Below are 17,001 nucleotides of genomic sequence, written 5' to 3'. Positions count from 1 at the left end.
TTGTGGTGTTTGTAGTGTCAGATCTTTCATTGAATCCCCAGAGGTATGTGTTCTGGGGATGACCAAGGAGCTCTGGTCAGAGATCAAGGATGGGATTAGAATCCAGAATGACAGCAGAGCTGGGCCTCGTAAATTTCCTCTCTTGTCAGCAAGAGAGAAGGTAGGATCACACCTCTTGGAATAATTATAACCTCACCTCCTCTTCCACAGTGGTCGATGCCCAGAGTTAGCCCACAGTGGGTACAACAACCATTCCAGCTAGCACATGAACCACACAAAGGATCTGTGTGTGGTCCTCAGTGTGAGCAAGCAGCAGTCATCAACAACCCACCCCAGCCTGCCAGGGAGCTCTGAGCCTCTGAGTCCAGACACAATGATTGTCCAGAGATTCAGCTGCACCCTTTGACCTATTGTACAGTCAAAGAATTTACAGTCACAGTTCACAGGCTCCCACAGTCATGTGGTTCAGAGGACTGGTCAGCCCTGCAATCCTGCACCAACCACGGTGTGAGCAGAGATATTCCCAGAGCCAGTTGCCTGTGGACTCTATGCCATCACAGTTTGCGTACTGTTTAGAGGCTGGGGTCACCGTACAGCCCCTAGGTGGGTGCCCAGTGTCCTCTCAACCCTCCAGCAAGGCTCAAAGTCAGTGGTGAACATCACTTTTTTCCTCTGGTAAAATCACCAGGTGCATTGCCCACACAAGAACTGCAACAGCCTCTACTGTGTCAAAATGGCACCTTCTACCTACCAGTTGCTGTGCACCCTTTTCAGGGGATGGAAATAAAGAAACATGCCCCTTTGGTTCTCAGGTACCCTGTCCCCTCTAGGGCTCCAGGCCAGAACCAAAGTATGGCCCCCAAGGCTTTCCTTCACACAATATCACCAGTGGCATGGGCCGTGACAGTCTTCTTTCACCTTGTTCTCCAAAGATGGTGCTTCCTTTAGCTCCTGGCCGAGGGGTCGTGTGTAGTGCCTGGGCTCATTGCTGCACGCCTGCTACTTTTATGTTGCTCTGTGGCATCCCTTGTCCTTCTGTAGAATTTCCACTGCAAAATTCTCTCCAGCTCTTTCCTGGGAGTGCACTCCATCCTCTTTTCCTATGCTTTTTCTGTTGTTCAGATTCAGCACATCTTGTCCCTATTCAGCCATGTTGGAACCGTCATTCTTTTTTTTTTTTTTTTTTGGACAGGCAGAGTAGACAGTGAGAGAGAGAGACAGAGAGAAAGGTCTTCCTTTGCCGTTGGTTCACCCTCCAATGGCTGCTGCGGCCAGCACAGCGCGCTGATCCAAAGGCAGGAGCCAGGTGCTTCTCCTGGTCTCCCATGGGGTGCAGGGCCCAAGCACTTGGGCCATCCTCCACTGCATTCCTGGGCCACAGCAGAGAGCTGGCCTGGAAGAAGGGCAACGGGGACAGAATCCGGAGCCCCAACCGGGACTAGAACCTGGTGTTCCAGCGCTGCAAGGTGGAGGATTAGCCTATTGAGCCGCGGCGCCTACCACCGTCATTCATTTTGACATGATTTTTTCTTTCCTTCTCTCCCTCAGTGCCTTTGGAAAAAAGAATCTTTCATTGGGAACAGTGGCACCAGGGGATGTCGGGATCACACCCTGGAGTAAAACCATCCCTAGAGAAGATGAGGAGGGAGCTGAAGGCAGATGCTTACTTGTACTCCACAGTGAGGATTGTGAACTGGGACTTTAAGGGATCCATGAAAGAGGTTTCCAGCAAGAGTGAGAAATACAGCCCACAAAGAGAGAATATTGGTCCTGAGAAAGCTCTCAAGCACTTGCAGGGCTTCCGTTTTGATGAAGTACCTGGAGCATTCGAGGCTGCCAGCCGTGTTCAGGAACTATGTCGTCAGTGGCTGCAGCCAGAGATCCACTCGAAAGAGCAGATCATGGAACTGCTGGTACTAGAGCGGTTTCTGACTTATCTGCCTCAGAAGACTCAGGATTGGCTGCAGAAGCATCATCTTCAAAACCTCAAGCAGGCTGTGACCCTGGCACAGTACTTCCACAGGGAACCTGCTAAAACAAAGAATGAGGTGAGCAGAAAGAATCCTTATGTGTCTGGTGAAATAAGATGAAGGGGTGTGTCCGGGTTGGGGGACTGTCAGGGGATGTAGTGGAAATCTCTCTTCTGATGTGCCTGTCAGACCACGAGCCAGGACCTGAAGTCACAGACATGCAGCACGAGTCAGGGCACAGCTTTCAGAGTTTGTGGCAGACATTTTTCTAGTTGTAGGGAAAAATGTATTTTGTCATCTTTAGGGTCAAGGTGAAGTAGAGGTGGTGGGCTTAGCCTTTTCATGCTCAAGGAGGCAAGACCAGTTCTCAGAAAAGGAACTAAAAGTCAAGAAAGAATTGGGAAAAAAGAAATGATTCAAATATTGGACTGCCCTGCCAGAGACTGAAGGGAAGAAAAGGTAGCAGTCAAGGGTTAAGTTAGCTCTGTGGAGGCAATAGAGAAAAACAAATAATGGAAAGAAAAGAGGCGAACAAAGATAGTGGAAAAGAAAAGCGCCTGCAGTGAACTGTAGGGAGTCAGGATGCTGAGGGTCTTGTCCTCTGAGGCAGAAACACACATCTCGGGGCTACAAAGAAAGACCCTCCACTGCCCTCCTCTGGATATCTGTCCTTGGCCTTTCTGGTGAGTGAGAAGATGTGTGCCCTTGGGAGAGAAGTGTACACAGCAGGGCCCACTGGCTATCTTCTTGCAACCAAATCATGTGGCTGCTTCTCCCTCATTTTTTCTTCCATTCCTTCCTCTTTCCCCCTTGAAATCCTCCCCTGGCTATGAAGGATTGGATAATCTGGGTTATCAGAGAAAATTGGAAGGTACAATTCAATGTGGCAGGGATCCCAGGCAAGCACTCAATATAGTAAAGGCAGACTGATAACATACAGCCTGCTCAACCCTGGTTGGATGCTTGAGCTATGATTGTGTGCCTATTGTTGGGGGTCTGTGGATTAGAAGGCTGGCAGTAGGGACAGAAATTTTCACTTTAAAAAATACTTACTGTGTGAAAGCAAAATTTGCATTCATGAACACATACACACAGACACAAAGATATCACCCATCCACATGTTCTGTCCCCCAACTGCCAACAATGGCCAAGGCTGGACCAGTCTAAGGAAATGCAAACTCAACCCAGACCTGTCACATGGATGGCAAGGGCACAACTACTTGAGACATCACCTGCAGCCTCCCAGGATCTGCAGTTACAGAAAGCTAGAACAGGAGTGGAACCAGGTATTAAACCCATATACTCTGAACTGGGATACAGGCATCCTACCTCGCCGTTTTAATACAAAGCCAACTTCTGAGATCTGAGCTCTACTCTTGTTCCTCCCTCTGCCACCACCCTACAACAAAAGTAAATTCTATGCTAATGAGGGGGGATTATCTAGGTTACAGCCCATGATCTCTGAAAGGAGATGGTGCTCTTGGGGCAACAATAGGTACCTTAAGCTTCAAATGGAAGACAGCATAGCCACAATCAATAGATGGATTCTAGAAAGAATGATGGAATACATATTAGGTACTGCAAGAATAGCTGGACTGCAATACTCACTAAGAAAACCAATTTGTACATCAAAGAGGCAAGGAACTTCATAATTCTCTTCTATATGGTGCTCTAATAGCCATTGGTTCATTTAGAATATTTTGGGGATTTTTCACGTACCCAGCCATACCACAGTTGTGGTTTCTCCCAAGCTGGAGTTCAGCAGGTGAGAATTGACCTAAGGCTCAAAAACGACCAAACTACATAATCCTGACATTCATACCATGGATTCTGCTCCTCAAAAACTTGAGATGAGAGATGAGGGAATGAATACACGGGGACAACTTCATCACATAAGTTCAATTAGGGTCAGAAATGGACTATCAGTGGCAAAATATAAAGAAAATTGTGCAGCAGGACTAAAATGCAAAAAAGCAACCATCTACCACACCTCCTCTACAATGAAAGACCTGAGACCTTCTTTTTCAGATACCTGTAATTCTTGCCTAGCTTGGTGAACAACTGATTTTATGATATTTATTATATTGATATATTTCATCTCATTAATTTCACTCATGAAATCTGGGGAAATAGCAGATGGAACTGGTTCTATGACTAGTAGATATTTGGTTCTACAGTGAGGTGGTCAGTTAGTAGGCACACACACATGCTTGTCCAGGTGACCCATCAGCTCAGAATTCTTGTTCATAAAGAAGAGAGAAATTGTTTCTGGCTGTTTCTACCCACAGCGGTGCATACTCCACTGATTTTAGTATTGTCTGTCTTAAAAGCATCAGAGACTGGAATATGGCATCTGAGCTCATCTTGCCTTTTCCAGCTTTTTTGGGCGCTTTGGTTTTGCCTCTGATTTTCCCTGCCACCTACAACCCATGATGCTCTATGGGATCTCTGAGGTGTGTTAACTCCAGATGTTCTCAGGGCTTGACTTGGTGTATTGGGAATGGGAATTTGGCACCTCTTAGACTGTTTACTCGTGTTCTTGGCTCCTTGCTTTCTGCCATTTCACCTTCTTTCCCACAAAATATTGAACTATTTAATTCCTTAGCACCTGCTCTACTGCTTCTGTAGTGGCAATTACTGAATTAAAAGCCATTCTCTTCTTTAGAGTTTGTTGACATTTGAAGATGTGGCTATGTATTTTTCTGACGAAGAATGGCAACTTCTGGACCCGTCTCAAAAGACCCTCTACAGAGATGTCATGGGAGATGTCTATGAGGATGCTGCCTATCTAGGTAAAGTTTCACCCTTTCTCTTGTGTAGAAGTTGACTGATATGTCCTCATTTTATAGAAAATGCCCCTCCCCATGAGGGAGTCTCAGTCTTCTAGTAGCTGAATGCTCTGAACTTGATAATGTAGATGGAAGGTAATGTCCAGATCTCCCAGCAGCGTCCTTAATACAGATCCATTTTTTCTTTTATTTTTTATTTAGTACCAATAGAATTTTATTAACAATTATCATCAACACAGATTAGCAGTAGCTCAGCTCTTTAATTTTCAAACCCTAAAGTGATGTACCTGACACATTCAATTCATAGTGGGGCTAATAATCTTCTAAAGAAAAACAGGAGACAGAAGCATGGATGTCTGCTGTCTTTGAAAGGCCTTCATAGATGTTTAAATGTCCTGCAGTACCAGAAGACACTGCAAGTGTCTGGAGTAGCATTCTCTTCCCTGTTTCTATCATTCCTACATACATATGGCATCATAAGAATACTTAATCGAGTATATTTTCTTATATATAGATCTGAGAGAAGCACTCCTTCCTTCTCGTCCATTGTTATTTTTTCTTTCTACTTTTTTGATATAAATTATAGGGATGCTTTCATTTCTTTTTTAACAAGTTTTGATTTATATAAGGTGAACACATGTCATATATTTTCATATATACAGATTTAGGAGCATAGTGATATTTCCCACCCTAACCTCCCTCCCACCCACACCCCCATTCCTACATCTCACTTCTTTGATCTAATAGAATTGTTGATCTGTCATCCCCCTGCTACTAAATGCAAAGCTGCTCTTGCCATATTTTTCTCATGTCAGAAAAGGGGACCAACTGCTCAGTTCAAAAACCCCTCTGTAGTCCTTTACTCCATTCTTTTTCTTTTACTCCACAACTGATCCAGCGTCATGTCCTCTTAGCTCTATTTTCAAACTATATCTTGGGACTGGTGCTGTGACATAAAGGGTAAAGCCACCACCTGCAGTACTGGCATCCCATCTGGATGCCGGTTTGAGTCCCTGCTGCTCCACTTCTGATCCAGCTCTCTGTTATGGCCTGGAAAAGCAGTAGAAGACGGCCCAAGTCCTTGGGCCCCTGCACCCACGTGGGAGACCCGGAAGAAGCTCCTGTCTCCTGGCTTCGGATTGGCACAGCTCCAGCCATTGCGGAAATTGGGAGTGAACCAGCAAATCGAAGACCTCTCTCTCTCTGCCTCTCCTTCTCTCTGTGTGTAACTCTGACTTTCAAATAAAAATTAAAAAATCTTCAAAAAAAAAAAAAAACTATATCCTGAATCCATACACATCTCAACCTCTTCCACGCTCACTATCCTAGCCTAAGCTACTCTAAACTCTAACCAATATACTTCAGTAGCATTGGATTCCCACTTCCCATATTGTTTTCTTAGGTTCTTTTTTAAGCTTTCTTTTTGTGTGTCTATCCACAAAAGACTATTAAGAAGATAGCAGATACCTCTCTCTCTCACTGTCTGTAACTCTACCTGTCAAATAAACAAATAAAAATCTTAAAAAAAAGAAGATAACAGATACAACATTTTGCCCATTGGAATATTTGGAAAATATTCTGAAATTAAGATGGCATCCTGTGCCCTCAAGGTTGTATTCCCAGATCATTATCATTGCACCCTAAACTGAAAGTAATGTATTTAGAGCAAAGAGAAGAATCATAGATTCAAAGTTCCCAGGATTTCAAGGAAAATCTTATACAGTGTCTTATAGATAAGTATAATTATTGGAAGAGAAGAAGTTTTTCAAACAGGAATCTTTTTTAAAAGAATTTATTTATTTACTTGAGAGGTAGAGTTACAGACAGTGAGAGGGAGAGACAGAGAGAAATGTCTTCCTTCTGTTGGTTCACTCCCCAAATGGCTGCAATGGCCAGAGCTGTGCTGATCTGAAGCCAGGAGCCAGGTACTTCTTCCCAGTCTCCCATGTGGGTGCAGGGGCTCAAGGACTTGGGCAATATTCTCCTGCTTTCCCAGGCCATAGCAGAGAGCTGGATTGGAAGAGGAGCAACTGGTGCCCATATGGGATGCCAGCACCACAGACGGAGGATTAACCTACTGTTCCATGGCGCTGGCCCCTCAAACATGAATCATTACAGGGACTTAACATTTTAAGATGGTGCACTGTATTTTTAATTGAAATTTTTACTGAGATTTTAGATTCAATATGCAGATTTAAAATGTAATACAAATTTAGTACAAATAAAATGTACATTTTACTGTTTCTCACCATGATAACTATTGCAAAAATAGCATGATATCACAAGGTATTGAGATTGGTACAAACTCCTGATCTTATTCTGATAGCCCCAATTTTTATTTCTCTTTCTCTGTCTCTGTCTCTGTCTGTCTCTGTCTCTCTGTCTCTCTCTGTCTCTCTTTCTGTGTGTGTGTGTATTAGTACTGTACAGTTTTATCACTTGTAAGTTTTTGTATTTACCACCATATTCAGAATACTGGACACTTCCATTAATACAAGGATCCTTCTGTTGCCCACAGAAGGTAACTTACACACTTCCCCACATCTCCGCTAACCAACACCAGTCACTAAACTTTTGCCATTTGAAAGATGTTATGTGAATGGAATCATAATATATATGCATATATGTATATTTAGTTGTTCGGGATTAACTGTTTTCACTCAAAATAATTCCTCTGGACATTTGAATAAACTGTTGGCTATGTCAAGTTCCCATTTTTTGCTGTTTAGCAATCCATGGAGTTGATACACCACTGTTTCAGCACTTCCTGTTAAGGAATGTCTTTGCTGTCTACAGGTTTTAGCTACTATGAATAAAGCTGCCATTAATATTCATGTACATGTTTTTATGTCAAGAGAAATTTTCATTTCTCTGGGTTAAATGTCTCAAGGGTGCAATTGCTCATTAGTATGGTAATGAAATATTTGACTTTATTAGAAACTCGAACGGTTTTCCAGAGTGGCTGTACTATCTTGCATTCCCACCAGCAATGTATGTGAGATCTAGTTTCTCCACATGCTTGTCGATGTTTAGTGTCTGCGTTTTTAGTGTTAGCATTCTGATATCTCATTGTTGGTTTAATTTGCATTTGCAAATGGCTGATAATGTTTTACATCTTTTCATGCATTTACCAGCCATCTATCTCTTCTTCATTGAAGTATCTTTTGCCTATATTTTAACTGGATTGTTTTTCAACTTATATTCTAGATTCTCATGCTTTGTCAGCTATGTCCCTCTCCACTTCCCTGCCTTTCAAATAAATAAAGTAAATGATTTTTTGACAGAGTTAGAGAGAGAGACAAAGAGAAAGGTCTTCCTTTTTCCGTTGGTTCACCCCCCCCCCAGTTGGCTGCACTGATCCAAAGCCAGGAGCCAGGTGCTTCCTCCTGGTCTCCCATGCGGGTGCAGGGCCCAAGGACTTAGGCCATCCTCTGCTGCCTTCCCGGGCCACAGCAGAGAGCTGGACTGGAAGAGGAGCAACTGGGACAGAATCTGGAGCCCCAATCAGGACTATAACCCAGGGTGCCGGCGCTGCAGGCGGAAGATTAGCCAAGTGAGCCACGGTGCAGGCCCTAAATGATTTTTTTAAAAAAATATTTTTTTTCAGCTATTCCCAGACATGCACCTTCCCATGTAAATTTTATGGTAAGCTCATCTTTGTTTACAATAAACTGTTGAGAGTTAGTGAGAGAGAGACAGAGAGAAAGGTCGTCCTTTTTCCATTGGTTCACCCCCTAAGTGGCCGCTACAGCCAGCGCATTGCGGCCACGCACCACGCTGATCTGAAGCCAGGAGCCAGGTGCTTCCTCCTGGTCTCCCATGCGGGTGCAGGGCCCAAGGACCTGGGCCATCCTCCGCTGCCTTCCCGGGCCACAGCAGAGAGCTGGACTGGAAGAGGAGCAACTGGGACAGAATCCGGCGCCCCGACCGGGACTGAAACCCGGGGTGCCGGCGCCGCAGGTGGAGGATTAGCCTAGTGAGCCTTGGCGCTGGCCCTATTCTGTTTTTTATATTGTTTAGTTTGAGGGTATGTTGTTGAGTATGTATGGGCTCAGCATTTTTACATCTTTTTAATGTTCTTGGGTCATTATATAACAACATTCCTTATCTTTTTTTGTTTTGAAATTATTTATGTTAGCAGCATAGCTACACCAGTTTCCATTTAGTTCAGTAAGTGATTAATTTGACTGTTGCTCTCTTTTCAGTTTTACTGTGCTGATATGTGCAGTTGTTTCTTTTGTACCTAATTGTATATAATCTTTTAACTGAGGATTTTAATCTGTTTACATGTACAGTGATTCTTAATTTATTTGTATAATAAATGCTAATATCTGCTGAAAAAAAAACAATAAACTCTGTTGAAACTTTTTCAGAAATCAGATTAAACCTACGTATCAGTTTGAGGAGAACTGATGACTTTATTTTGTTGATTCTTCCAATTAATGAACACAATATGTCTCTATTTAGGTCATCTTTATTTGCATTTGTTTTATCAGTTTTCTCTAATTTTCAGTGTCTAGATAAGCACATATCCTGGTATTTTCATAAGCTTGTTTTCACTGGAACAATTGCAAATTGTAATTTTTTCATTTGGGTTTCTGCATGTTCTTGTTTTGTACAGGAATATCATTGATTTTGTGTTTTGATTTTGTATGCTGTGACCATATACTATACTCACTTTTTAGTTCTAAGAGGTTTTTTTTATAGATTCCTTGGGAATGTTATTGTAGGAATCTACAATTTCTATCTATGGTGCCTTTTATTTGTTTTGTTTGCATTAGGCTTAATATGAATGGTAAAAGAAGACTCCTTGCCTTATTCCCAAATTTTCCCAAATGCCTTCAGTTTTTCACAATTACAGATGATGTTAGCACTGCATTTGTTGTTGAAGTTCTTTCTTAGGTTTATATAATTCTTAACTTGAGAATTAGTTTTATCATGAATGGATATGAGATTTTGTAAGACACTTTTTGTGTTTCAGTTAATAGAAACATATGCTATGTCTCATTTAGTTTGTTGATGTGATAAGTTATGTTGATTTATTTTCTAATATGTATCCACCATTGCCCACCAGCAATAAATCCTATTGGATCATAATATGTAATCCTTTTTACACATTGTTACATTCAATTTTCCAACATTTAATTGATAATTTTTGCAATGAAATGTAAGGAAGATGTTAATCTTTAATTTTCTTCTTTAGTACTATCTTTGTGGGGTTTTGCTAACAGGAAACTACTGGCCTTATAAAATGATATGGGTGGTATTTTTTCTTCTTTTTTTTAAAGATTTACTTCATTTATTTGAAAGTCAGAGTTACAGAGAGAGGTAGAGACAGAGACAGAGATAGGTCTTCCATTCACTGGTTCACTCCCCAAATGGCCGCAGTGGCTGGAGCTGATCTGATCCAAATCCAGGAGCCAGGAGCCTCTTCCGGGTCTCCAATGTAGGTGCAGGAGCCCAAGCACTTGGGCCATCCTCCCCTACTTTTCCAGGCACATTAACAGGGAGCTGAATCAGAAGTGGAGCAGCCAAGAATCAAACTGGTGCCCAAATGAGATGCTGGCGCTGCAGGCCAGGGCTTTAACCTGCTGTGCCACACCACCAACCCCAGTATTTCTTCTCTTTTCTGAAATAGATTGCACAAGTTGCTGTTAATTCTTTAACTATTTGCTAGACACCTCCACTGACACCCTCTGGACCTGGAGACTTTTTTGAGACTTTTTAAATTATTAATTCACTTTCTTCTTAAAAATTCTTTATTTATGATTATTTATTTGAGAGGCAGACTGAGACAGAGATCTTAGACCTACTGGTTCATTCCTCAAATTCCTGCAACCATCAGGGTTATACCAGGATAAAGCCAAAAATCTGGAACACAATCTGGATCTCCCATATATGTGGCACGGATGCAAGTTTTTGAGCCATAATCTGTTGCCCTCAAGGCAGGAAACTGGAATAGAAAGTGGAGCTGTGATTCAGTCTCAGGCATTTTGATACAGCTTATGAACGTGTCATGTGGCATCTTAACCACTGTGCCCAATGCCTCAGGCAGAAATGACTTTCTTTAATGGCCATAGTGCTGTTATTTCTGTCATATAGATGGAATTCTGGTCGTTTATGATTTTTAAGGAACTAGTCCATACCTCCTTGAAAAATAGTCATGACATAAAGCTCATCGTAGTCTCTCATTACTTCCTACTTGCTGTAGAATGTGTAGTGATATACCCTATTTCCTTTGTCACATTGGTGCTTAATGTTTTCTCTGGTTTTGTCAGTACTGATAAAGGCTTAGCAATTTTGTAACTTTTTAACAAGATTGGTGTTTGATTATGATTTTTGTACTCTTTTCTGTTGTTTCTCCCTTCCTACCAGCTTTGTTCCTGTTGCTTTTATTTTTTTCCAGTTTCTTGAAGAAAGAACTTAACTACTAATTGCGACCTTTTCCCTTTTCTAGTGTAAACATTTAGAACTATAAATTTTCCTCTGAGCATTTTAATGCATTCCATACATGCTGATATATTTTACTTTTATTTTCCCTCAACTCCATGTATTTTTAAATTTCCTTTGAGACTTTTTGTACCATGCACTACTCAGAAGTATACTGTTTGATTTCCAGAGGTTTTTAGGTTTTCGTTTTTTTCTATTGCCTTTGTTTTTGATTTTTAGTTTCATTACATTTTTATGTGATTTCCTTTCTTCACTCAAGTTACGGTTTTCATTTTCTCTTGGTCTGATGAATGATTTTTTTATTGTACCCTGATCATTTTGTCTATTACATTAGGAGAAGCTGGGTCCTACTTAAATATTTTTATTTTGTTGTAGTTTAGCCTGCAGGTGCTTTCCCACTTTCGTGGGCTAGGCTTCCTATGACAATTTGATTTTCAGAATGCTGTTTTGACTTCCTTGATTTATCTGGATCTGTGCTGGTACTACCTGAAGATATGGAGGTCATTTTCCTAGACAAGGATGATTCTCAGTAAGGAAGGAGAAGCTCAGATCTGTTGGGCTTCCTAGCCTAGGCTGTGTGTTGTGGCTGGGTCCTGCTTGCTGGTTCTGTTGCTCACTTGAGTATCTCCTATTGAAAGGAAGAAGTCTCCCATCTCTAGTATTTAAGAGGCTTCCATTCCATTCACCTCAACATGTTTCTCCTGCCAGTTCTACTTGTACTTTGGTATCTCTCAACTGGGACTGTGAGTGTCTCCAGCCCAGTATGGAGGACGTGTAATTCTGCTGTCAGTTTTATCGGCAGGATTGCAGGCTGATTCTGTTTGCTAGTTATGTTTGATTTGCCTGCTGTTGTCAGATGTTTTCCCATTCATTTTGGGGAATGGGTATGCCTACCTAGGTTGAGGGTTCAAAAATCCAAGAGCTGGATTGTATTTGGAGTAGTAAGAATCCCTAGGTCCTAGGGTCAAAAACCAGTTTACCTTCTTCTTTGCATTTCTCAGAATTATTTTTTCGCTTCTTTCTTATATTGTTTAATGGGTTTATTGTTGTGCCTAGCAGGGAGGGTCAGGGAGAAATGGGTGTATACCATTGTGTTCACACTGTGTTGTTTCTGTGTCTTTTAAAAACAATCATCATTGTCTTTTTTTAACTCCATTCCTGTAATCTCCTTGCTCTGAGAACCAGATGACTTATTCTTCTGTTTGTTCTGGCAGGGTTAAAGCTCAAAAATTATATTGGGAATGATCATCCTGTATCTGTTTCTGCATCAGAAATGCAAGCACCAGGATGCAAAGTATCAAAAAAGACCAAAAGAGGAGCTTCCCAGAAAGCAACAGGCCTAGAACTTCACAGAGTCCAGAAGGATCATCCAGCCTTTCCAGAGGAGGGAAATATATCTGTAACTCATAAACAGGCATGCGTGAAATATATGAAGCATCACAGGGCAGACCACACAGAAGAGAAATTTTTTAAGTGTCAGAAGTGTGAGAAAAGCTTCAAATTTAGATCTGAACTTATTAGGCACCAGAGAATTCATACTTAAGAGAAGCCCTATAAATGGTCAGCAGTGTGATAGGTTTAGATTGCATTCAGATGTTAAGCACCTCGTATCACACCAAGAAATAAAGCCATATAAATGCTCATGGTTTGGGAAAGACTTCATTCATACAGCAAATCTACACACACATCAAAGAATTCATACAGGGGAGAAGCCCTTTAAATGTGATGAGTGTGGAAGACGACTCATTCAGAATTCACACCTTATTAAACAGCAGAAAACCCACATAGATGACTAGCTCTCTTATCTATAACTATAGGATTCTACGCAATTACTTGATTACCCAGAGCTTCCCCACCCTCAGTGATCTAAATTCTGTAGTTATCAGGGATTTGGCAAATAATATCTTGGCAACAAGTCCCACTGTCATTCTTTGTTCTGTCTCAGGACAGATGAAGTACAAGAATATTCAGTTCCTCTGAAGGGCTCTCATAGAGAATGACTAAATTAGGAAGAGCTTCAATGGCTATCCTTCTGTCTCAATGAAGAAATAAGCCTGTGGCTCAGGACACCTTACACTGTAACAGGAAGAGTACTTTAATGTGTGTATATATCTATATATAGATATAGATATATATTATACATTATATTATATATTATATTATACCTGTATATATATAATATACCTGAATGTTCTTCAAGACAGTGTAGAGATTTTACAGACTGAGAGTCATAAGGAAAGCCCTGTGATTTGTTAGCCTTGGTGCACATCTGGTACCAGGAAGGAACTTCTAGAAGTTTTACAGCAGAATAAGGAATGCCGCTTCAAGTAATAGTCCCAGTGAGAGCCAGGCCAGATAGAGACTGTTTTCTGACGTTGGTTTCCCTCCATTTTGCTCTAAGTTATCTCCCAAGCAAAGGCAATGCAATGTCAATGAAAGTTGGAAAACATGGATTTATATCTGTGTCACACCCTGGTTTATGAGGTCAGCCAAAGCTACTGTTTCATATTTCATAAAATTTCAATTTTAATAAAAATGATATGTGTTATATTAAATGTAAACGTTAAATAAATTGCCTTTGATATCAAATTACCCAGAAATGGTCAATGTTTACTTTTTTGGAATAGATGTTTTCAGATTTTTTCTACCAAGAGACGTTTCTGAAGCTGTTTTTATATTTGTAGAATAGGGACAATAATACACAGTCCTCAAGGTTACTCTGAAGATGAACTGAAACTTGTGTGAGCCTGCCGAGCTCAGGGATTGACCATGTATGTCCCACAAACGTTTGTAACCTTCATTTATCTTTTAGCCAGTTATTTGGAAAATAAACATTCATTGTTTGTGCAACTTCTAAGCATTCTTAATGTGTTTTCTTTCATTGCAAGCTGGTTTACTGATGGTCAGAGTTTGGTATTCTGGCATGGCCTTTCTGGATGTGCTCTTTTCTAGTTAATGTTAAACAATACACTAGTGTCCCAATTCTACTAGATACAATGCTTATTAGGAACAGAACCAAAATATACTAGAGACTCTCAGAGTAAAATGTCTGTAAAAGAAGGGGAGGTGATGGCTAGAGGCAGAATTTTTGTGGACAGTATATATTCTAGTTGGTGCATACTCAAATTAATAAACTCTAAATGAAAATGCAAATAGGTGACTACAGAGATGCCCACTAAAAAGAATGAGAGTTTTAAGCCAAGAGGAAGAAGTGGCCTTGGAGAAAATACACCACTATATTCTCAGAGGCTTAAAGACTATGACTGCCCCACGACTACTGCAGATTTATGTGAGACTGTGTCCTAGGAACTAAAAAGTGGAATTCTGTTTCCTCAAGAGAGCCCCACTCTCTGGTGAGCTCATGTTGGTTAGCATCCTGGATAAATGCTTTTGTACCACTCTTGGAAATACTGAGAAATTCAAAGAAGCACTGTATTGATGGAGCCAACAGTTACTGCCACTCACGGAATTTAGTGAAGTCCCCCCCCAAATGGGTCAGCAACAGGTACCCTTCACAAAGCACCCAGCCCATTATAATACATACAGGTTAGCTTCAGAGCTCATTTTGCAGGTGATCCTCTACCCTGACATCATTCCCAGGGAGGATAGACAATGGGGATGTGGGTGCTATTTTTAATCTATTTTATCTGTTTGAGAGACGGAGAGATCCCCTTTGTTGGTTCTCTTCCCAAAAGCCTGAAGTTATTGGGACTAAGTCATGATGAAGCTGGGAGCTGGAACTCACTTTAGGTCTCCCATGTGTCCCACAAGAACCTAATTACGTGATCCATCCAGCTTCCTCTCAGAATCTGTCTTGGCAGGAAGCTGGAATCAAGAGCTGGAGTTGGAACTCAGACCCAGACGTTTTGTTGCAATATACTGGCATCTTCACTACTAGGCCAAATACCTGCCCTAAACATGGGCCCTGTTTGTGAAGTCAAGTACTTACGGAAAGTGTCAGGAAGTGATTCTCTCTGGATTCATCTGGACAGAGATAGGGAAAAGATGTAGGGTCCTTTGTTTTCCAGATACTGTACCATTCTTTGAACACAAGGGCTCTAAGAGGAAGCACACATTCTTCCCTAGGCTGTGGAATAGGATTTAGTAGTCAGAGCTAAACATCTATTTCTTTTCTTTTCAACCATGTGACCATCTCCCAGGGCCCCATTCTCCAAGCATCCTGAGTACTGCTATCATCTCAGAAAAGGGAGAGAAAGGTATCCATGGAGAAATGGGATGAAGGAGGGGGGTGGGGCCTGGCTCTGCAGCACAGGGGTAAGATTCCTGTACTGCACTAAGTTTTGGAGAATAAAACAGGGAGACAACACAGGAAAGCTCAGGGACTGGAGAAGCAGACAGAGCACTCATTCAAGGGACAGAGAGAAGAAACAGAATGCTTCAACTTTAGGTCCCACAGGCAGAGGCAGAACTGAGGAGAAAAAGGCTGATCTGAAACAAGGTATGAAGACTCTGAGTTTATCCCTCAGTCTCTGTGCTCTTAGAGAAGATGTGCTGAGTGCAGAGAAGAAAGAAGCTGGGAGAGCAGAGGAGAGGGGTCTTTTTACTCAGGTGTGTGTTTGTAAGACCTGAGTGGAAGTCTGAAGGCTCAGGGACCAGAATGCCATTGCTTACTGTGCCTGAGGCACAAAAGCACATCAGTGTGTCAAGGCCAGACCATGCCAGACCTAGGTCTCCACTTTCCCCTCCCAGCAAACAATGAGATGGCTTCTCTCCCTGGGCAGGCACATTCAGGTCCCTTCCAGATCGTCCAACTCACACACACACACATACACTTCCTCCACTGCCTTGCTCCCTCTGCCACAGGCCAATCTTGTGGACATTTGCCAACTCAGTTCCCACAGAGAGGATTCCCAGGGACAGGGCCTAGTGAGTGTTAACTGTGCTTCACTGTTCACAGAGGAATGATCCCCATAACCACAATGGGCATCAGGGTGGGGGAGAGAAGAGGGAATAAAAAGGAACACTGGAATAGTGTTCATCAAGAGATTTAAGTGCTCTCCTTGCCACCTCCTTTCTCTTTCTTGGAAGTGAACAAATGGCAGGTAGGTGGGCATGGTGATGAGGATGAGGCTCCCTTCAAAAGTCCTGTCCCTGGCTCAGCAGTCTACATAGTCATTGCTAAGGTCATCGATTCCCATTGCTGTCTTTTTTTGTTTTCCTCTTCTCTATCTGTGCTGCCTACTGCTTACTTACTCTGTGGTTTTGAGTAAGGAATGCAGCACTGGTTGGAAGAAGAGTCGGACAAACTCTCCCAGGAATCCAGAATTATGAGTAGATGAAAGGTGGGACTTGCAGGAGGAGCCAAGATTGAGGGAAGCAGGGGGATCATGTCCCTCCCTCAGATTTGAACAACCCAGGGAAAGGATGGAGAGACAGAAGCCAGAACAGCTTTGGAAAGCAAGTCTGCTCCAATGCTAGCATTTGTGCTGAAGTAGAGAGAAAGATATATAATGCTAAGCAACATTTCCTCTGTCTCTCCTCCAGCTCGGGTATTGCTGTGTGAGAACTGAGGTGAAAAGAAGGATCTGACTCCTATCCAAAGTACACAGCAGACACTTCAGAAGAACTCTGAGTTCTAGGATGAGGGAGAAAGAGAGAGAGAGGGAGGGAGGGAGGGAGGGAGGGAGGGAGGGAGGGAGAGAGGGAGAGAGAGAGAGAGAGAGAGAGAGAGAGAATGAATATCATCCACCTGTTGGTTAATTCCCAAAAGGGCCACAGCTGCTTGGGCTGGGCCAAGCTGAAGGCAGGAAGCAGGAACTCCACTCTGGTCT

General features: G+C 42.1%; 1 protein-coding gene across 1 annotated transcript; it reads left to right on the top strand.

The window, feature by feature from the left end:
- Positions 1–1,595: 1,595 nt before the first annotated feature.
- On the top strand, positions 1,596–13,005 carry LOC133752501 (zinc finger protein 75D-like). Its single transcript, XM_062183002.1, is given in 4 exon segments — positions 1,596–2,048; positions 4,636–4,762; positions 12,424–12,770; positions 12,772–13,005. Coding segments are annotated over 4 exon segments (1,161 nt in total).
- Positions 13,006–17,001: the final 3,996 nt, after the last annotated feature.

The sequence above is a fragment of the Lepus europaeus genome, chromosome X (assembly GCF_033115175.1).
Source record: "Lepus europaeus isolate LE1 chromosome X, mLepTim1.pri, whole genome shotgun sequence".
Taxonomy (NCBI): Eukaryota; Metazoa; Chordata; class Mammalia; order Lagomorpha; family Leporidae; genus Lepus; species Lepus europaeus.
The sequence above is the reverse complement of the archived record's forward strand: the minus strand, read 5'-3'. Positions and strand labels throughout refer to the sequence as shown.